This window comes from Agelaius tricolor, unplaced genomic scaffold (assembly GCF_023055355.1).
Source record: "Agelaius tricolor isolate 1412-34295 unplaced genomic scaffold, bAgeTri1.0.p SCAF_6, whole genome shotgun sequence".
Taxonomy (NCBI): domain Eukaryota; kingdom Metazoa; phylum Chordata; class Aves; order Passeriformes; family Icteridae; genus Agelaius; species Agelaius tricolor.
In genome coordinates, this window is record NW_027269266.1 from 21,279,691 (window position 1) to 21,286,549 (window position 6,859).

Consider the following 6,859-nt stretch of genomic DNA (forward strand, 5'->3'; position numbering starts at 1 on the left):
TCACCGGGACCGACGGGACACCGCTCTCTGTGCCACGGCTCGGGCCGAGGCGAGAGCAGCCCGTGAGCGGGCCGGGCTCCGTTTGTCCCGGGGCCGGGGTCCGGCCGCCGCCAGCAGAGGGCAGGCCCGGCCCTGCTGCTCCCGGCCCCGCCGCAGCCACATCCGCCGCCGCCGGGAAGGGGCCGGCGCCGGGGCCGCTGTGGGCGCCGCGCTCCCGCCGCTCGCTGTCGGGCCCGCGGGCCCCACGCCGGCCTCAGGATGCCGCTGGGGCTGAAGCCCACCTGCAGCGTGTGCCGCAGCACGTCCTCCTCCATGTGGAAGAAGGGCGGGCAGGGCGAGATCCTGTGCAACAACTGCACGGCCCGCTCGGCGCCGCCGCCCCCCGCCGCCTTCGCCACCACCTCGGCGGCCGCCGCCCAGCACAGCAACGGCGGCGGCAGCGGCGGCGGCGGAGGCGGCGGCGGCGGGAAGCAGGTGAGGAGGCCGAGGGCGATGCAGCCGCAGGGGCCGGGCGGGGCTGGGCGGGGCCGGGGCCGGGGTGTTCGGGCCGTCCCCCTCGTATTCACGGTGCTGTTCCCCGCAGAGCAAGCAGGAGATCCACCGGCGCTCGGCGCGGCTCAGGAACACCAAGTACAAATCTGCGCCCGCCGCGGAGAAGAAGGTTTCCACCAAGGGCAAGGGCAGGAGGCACATCTTCAAACTGAAAAACGTAAGGCGGAGCGCCTGTGGCGGGAGCCTGTGCCGGGCTGGGGCGGCCACGGAGCCCACGGGAGGAGTGGGACGAGAAAGCGGTCACGGGAGTTCAGCACGCGCTTCTCCACATAAAATCGTGGAGCTGAAAACGTTAGCTCTGTTGCTGTGAGCTTTCGTGTAATGATGTTTGCTAGTTTTCTTAGAAGATAATGTATCTGTATGTTGTCTAAAAAGAAAAACAATTTCTGGAACTTTACGGTTGATTTGTTTTAATGCTCTTGATTTTCTATTTCCGTATTCTTTTTTTAGCCCATCAAAGCTCCTGAGTCTGTGTCCACTATAATTACAGCAGAATCAATCTTTTATAAGGTATGGTTGATGCAAATCTGTTTTCAAAAATGATTCTCCTGTTTCTGTTTCCAATGTCAAGAATTATCATGGACAGTGAAAGCTCTAGAGATACAGTCACAGAAACTGTTCTTCCTTGCCTAACAGTTGTGTAGGATTTTGGTTTGCCATAGTTATTGCCGTTAAGTCTTGCAAGGTAGTTTACCTAAGTAGCTTAAATAGCTACCATTGTCCCAGCTTTTTCTCTTCCAATTTTGTAATTATTGCTGTCAGCATTTTTAAACTTAACTTGCACTGTGCAGAGGTCAAGTGACTGGGGATGATTATTTGGACTTGTGTGATGTTTCCTACCTTAGGTGCAGAACATATTTCCCATACAGGGGGTGGGTTGCAGTGCCCCAGCATCTCAGCTGGCTCCCATTTGAGAGCTGGTGCAAGCAGTCCCAAACACCCTGGGAACAAGATCTGTAGGCATTTGCAGTGAAGCAAGAGGGAGCCTCCTCACATTCGTGCTTGAGAGCAGCTTTACCAGCATGCCAAAGTGTTGATGTTCTAAAGTTTTGAAATTTGCTTTTGTTTCCCAGCAGTACAAGCAAACAGAATGCTTTTTCCCCCTTTTCCTCCCCAAAAAAGTCAGGATGGGCAGTGGGAGACTGCACAGCCAGTGGTGGCCTGAGATTCCATACTCTCCAGGGACCTGATGCTTCATGCCTGGCATTCCAGATGGATCTCTTGTTTGCTGTTGACCAGTTCAGAAAAGAACTACTGTCTTGTGTGTCTGTTTTTATCAGAAATTCCTAAGAACTATGTCAAAGCTTCTGTCCTCCTTATATAGAATGTTGCTACTTTGATACTTTGCAGTGTTGTTGTGAATAGGCTCGTTTGGGGTTGTGTTCTTTTTATCTGTTTTAAAAACCCCTTTCTTTCTTATGCCACCATTCTTTTGCATGTGGCTGAATTGAAGTTGCCTTTCAAGACTGGCATAAATGAGGACAATTTTGGGTACTGATACTTAAGATGTGAAGTAAAACTGACAAAAATCAGGCTGTTTGATTTCAGTGTCATTTGTATGTCTTCTAGGGTGTGTACTACCAAATTGGAGACGTTGTTTCAGTGGTTGATGAGCAGGATGGAAGAACGTACTACGCTCAGATCCGTGGGTTTATTCAGGACCAATACTGTGAAAAGAGTGCTGCACTAACCTGGCTCATTCCTACACAAGCCAGCCCCAAAGACTGTTTTGACCCCGCATCCTATATCATAGGTAATCTCTGAGCCTTCACTTTGTGCAACTACTTGGATGTACCTATGCTAATGCACAGTTGTTTTCTTTAAATGAACATTTTAGCTTCTCAAGGTATTTTATGCACGTTCCACATTTTAGACTCCAATCTTGTAAACATCTCATTTACTATAATAACACTTTTTATTTATCTTGTATATATAATATGATTATTGCTATTGCAGTATGTGATTATCTTATACTGTGATTATCTGAGTACAGTTTGTGGGTACAATTACAGTTATGCAGCTTTAAAGATTAAATTATTGCTCTATAGATAGGTTTAAACCATAGTAACTTTGATTCCGATATACCAGTCCAAGTTGTTTCTTTTAAAGTGACCTGAATTACTTGATCTTTATCCTAACATAGCATGCAAGCACTGGCACAGAGACTGTCCTGCTACTGATGATAAAATTGGTAATTCAGAAAAGTCCTTCTAACAGGCAGGACACAAATAGAATGTATTTTAAATAAATTAACTACAGTATAGAATAGACTGTAGTTAATAAAATAGAATATAATGTATTTTAAATACATTAACTACAGTATTCACTCAAATATTAGAGTGCTTCAAGTGGGATGGAGGGGAAGATCAGGCCAGCAAAATTAAAGGTAGAGATTTCTTGCCTAATACAGGAGGCTACCTTCCTAGGAAAGCCATGGATTGCAAAGGCAAATTCTGTAAGGGAATGTTGCCTGTTGTGGCATATTTTTATTCAACATATTTAGTTTTATGCCCTTATGTTTTGTCTTTGAATTTATTTTTTTTCCTAGGACCAGAAGAAGATCTCCCAAGAAAAATGGAATATTTAGAATTTGTTTGTCATGCACCTTCAGAATATTTCAAGTCTCGATCATCTCCCTTCCCTACTGTTCCTACAAGGCCAGAGAAGGGCTATATATGGACTCATGTGGGACCTACTCCTGCCATCTCCATTAAAGAAACTGTAGCCAATAATTTATAATTTTTAAGGAATTCTTTGGACTAGTTATTTTGTGTGTATCCTCCAGTTTGTAAACCCCTTACAAGAAGTTTTAAAAATTATAAAATGTGCCGGTTTATTTTACAGATTATGATATTTATTTTTTTAGATATATCAGACCTTTGAAGTGGAAGTTTTCATTCCAGTTGATGCATCATTTCGGTGCTCTGCTCTTCAGACATTATTGCTCATCTTGGGACAAAACCACAAGTTTCATGTCATCTTTGACTTCTGAAAGTTGCCTTTAGTATTCATTCTTACTTTTTAAGTTATTTTCCAGAAGAGGAGTTTAAAAGATATAATCATCCTCCATTTTATATGACTGTTTAATTTAGTTAACTGTGACTGCTGGTTTTACTTCCTTCTTAAATAATTTAAGACTAGCTTCACCTAAATACTAAAATGGCCAGTGATGCAGTTAACAGTTTTCTATTACATGGAGAGGAGCGATCTACCTGGATTTCTTCAGGCTAAAACCTCATCCACAAAGAGGGACTCTAACAGTCACCTTTTATGGGGATTTTGTTAATCTGAATCTGAAATGTGGGCTATGTGTGTAGCTTTCTACTAAACTTACTTATATAAGGACATAAATCTCCTGGAAAATTGAATGTTTATTCAAAAATTAATGCTATTTGCCATCCTGGCATTCTCATTGCAGAAGTGTATCTGCATTTCCTGAGCAAGCCAACACTGACATATGATTTGAGTTTCAGACTGTTACTGTTTGTTTGCCTGTTAGCTTGGACTCATAAAATTGATTTTAAATTGTTTTTTGAGTTCTTCACAATTAATGATGGTAAGAATAAAAAATGGTCAGGCAATTAAAATTTTAAAAAATCAATAAGGGAAAAAAAAAAATTATGTATTGACAGTTTCAGCATAACTACGAATATGTATAAATACCAGAATGGGAGAAATGCCACATACTAAAATACCAATGAAGTTTTCTGCCCTAAACTTTTTACAAGCCAGTCAGCTCCAAACACAGTGAGATGTGCTTGTAATGGCCTGAATTCCAAGGGCTTAGTGGTTCCTGCTGCCTGTGAAGGATGAGAGCTGTAAGTGGCCTTAAATTTAAATGTACTGATATTTTCTGGGTTTTTTTAAATTTTGTATGGGATATGTGACCAGCACCCAGAAGGCCCAAATCACCTTTAAGATACTGCATGAATGCATGAAAATGTTGCACTGGGCTTATATTCTACCTTTATGAAAGGCTTTGATTTAAGATGTAACATATCTGAAAGTCTCAGGTATTGACAACTTTCAGTACAGTGGGACCTGTGAGGGCAGGAACCTGACAGATTTGTTTTGGCCTGCAGCTTCTGTTCTGCCCTCTTCAAATACAAGGAAGAACAATCAGCCTTAAGGGAGTAGATGCTAAAGTTAAGGGATACTGTCAGTAATTCAAAATGCTCAGAAATTAGCAGTAGATTGGTAATGCAGAGTTAAATCTTAATCTTCAATCACTTACAAAGATGAGATGTGTGCCTGTGTTGAGTGTGTTGCAGTGATTAATCCCAAGGTGACCTCCCTTCTCTCCATTCTCTCCTTTCAATTCCTCTGGGTTTTTTTCTTCTTATTTCTTTATTAGCAATTCCAAGAAAATAAAAATAACAAATCCTATATTTACAGTAACCAGACTGACTTCTTTGACTCAAATGCTTTCCTTCCTTTCTCTGCAGTCCTCAAGGTTTTCACTTGGGATCACTGTAAAGTCCCTGTGCTGCCTCAGCATGACCCATGGACCTGTCCTCTTCTGTGGGCTGTCTTACCTTATCTGAATAACCAGGGTTGGAAAAGGCCTTGATGGTCATTGAGCCCAATGAAGTTTAGCTGTGTTCCTTGTAAAATCCTCAGGAATAATGAGGGAAACAATGCTTTACATTGTTTTGGTTTTTTCATTTGGTGTACCTTATAGGAACTCAAAAGTACTTTTTGCCATTTGCCTTATTTGCCAGTAAATTGTACCATAAAAGGGACAACTCATTTTTCATCAGAATACACCTTTCTAAAATTCAGTGCTGCTGGTGATTCAAGTATTATACTTCTAACTGCAGTCTAAACAGACAACATTTTTTTTTCAGAGAGCTATGGAACAACTTCCTTTAGTAAACACTACGTATTTTTATTTTAGTTTAGTTTTTATTATACTGGGAAGTGTTAAAAATAATTCAGATGAACAAGAATTCTGAGTGTAAGGTCTCAAAAGAGAGTGGATTTGCCAGCAATGACTGTTACTAAAGTGTTATTCTTCATTTATAGGAGTTTGAATGGTTGCACTGTCCTGTTTTTCTTGTGTTCAGAACATCACCCAGTAACACAGGGAAAATTATTAACTCTCCAGACAGCTTCTTATGGATGGACAAGCTGAAGAGTGGGACCTCCAAGGGCAACGTCTCTGAAAATTCTTCATCTCTTTCATATTAAGAAAATGGAGGACAAAATGAAGACCTGCAAAATGGACTCAAGAGCAGAAGGGATATCAGAGGATCCTGTGGGGACAGGCTTTGATGCCCTGCAGCTGAGGGAGCTGAGCTCACCCATTTCTGTCTTCTAGCTTGGCAATTCCCCATGCCAAAATGTAGGTAGGTTTCATATTTGTATCACTGGACTGTGAGTGGATACACTGCTGCTGAATTTATGGCCCCGGGTTGAGCTCCAGAGTTGTGACCAGCCAACAATAATTTTCATCAAGGCATTTAAGTTCTAAAGATGGAACTTGCAGCCAAGAGCTAAAAGCCACAGAGCCAATATAAAATACTGAGTACTACATAGACATGTGGCCTGTGCCCTAAGGCACACATTGCAGGAAATTTGTGGGATGAGTAGCCCTTATCTTTCATGTGAACTTCACCGTACCTAAACAATACTTACTGGAGAAGGGTTTCCATTTGGGCAATGGCTTTGTTGGGAGCAGAATACTTTCTGGGAAAATGTGATGCAAACACAATGGATAAATAAGTGTGTGGCTCCTTGAGCTCCTAAACTGAAGCTGGGGTTCCTCTCTTGCTGCTGTGCTGTGTTACATGACAATCATCTCAATCATCCTGGCAGAGGCTGGATTAAACCCCTACAGCTTGGTATCCAAGCCAATCCAATAGCTTTGCTTTCATGTAATGCAGCCTTCAACTTAAACATTAATATTATACAAGAAGCAAAGCATACATTTATTGTGGTTGGTGGTTTATAATTCATTATGATTAATAAAGGCTCTAAATAGTCTTACAGAACTGAGAACAAAAATATCAATAGGTGTAGTATTGAAGTGTAAACTGCTCTTTACAGTTACTGAATTAGGACGACCAATTATAATTTTATTCTTTTTATATTTTATAAAATAAAATTATATTTTCACACAGATAGAATTGGTACATCTGTTAGATAGGAGACTACATCCCTCCAAAATTATGGAGGATGAGGATTATGTGCCCAAGCAGAAACACTTTTACAAAAGTTAACAGTTGTTAATAGTTCTTTTTGTGTGCTCCCTACTACACAATCTCGTGATCACTGACAACAGAATTTTTTATTTGGCAATTGTTTC

At 41.9% G+C, this 6,859-nt stretch overlaps 1 protein-coding gene across 1 annotated transcript; it reads left to right on the top strand.

Annotated features, from left to right (window-relative positions):
* The first annotated feature begins 113 nt into the window (after nucleotides 1–113).
* On the top strand, nucleotides 114–4,950 carry GATAD1 (GATA zinc finger domain containing 1). The gene is made up of 5 exons (XM_071428993.1): nucleotides 114–474; nucleotides 584–709; nucleotides 1,003–1,062; nucleotides 2,122–2,305; nucleotides 3,101–4,950. The coding sequence occupies exons 1-5, from the start codon at nucleotides 259–261 to the stop codon at nucleotides 3,289–3,291; spliced, it is 777 nt and encodes a 258-aa protein (XP_071285094.1). The 5' UTR covers nucleotides 114–258; the 3' UTR covers nucleotides 3,292–4,950.
* Nucleotides 4,951–6,859: the final 1,909 nt, after the last annotated feature.

Bases quoted from the DNA above. Each gene is read 5' to 3' on its own strand.
- GATAD1 (XM_071428993.1), top strand. From the start codon at position 259: ATGCCGCTGGGGCTGAAGCCCACCTGCAGCGTGTGCCGCAGCACGTCC. The intron at 710-1,002 runs GTAAGGCGGAGC...TTCTTTTTTTAG, and splicing joins ACATCTTCAAACTGAAAAAC to CCCATCAAAGCTCCTGAGTC. The intron at 1,063-2,121 runs GTATGGTTGATG...TATGTCTTCTAG, and splicing joins CAGAATCAATCTTTTATAAG to GGTGTGTACTACCAAATTGG.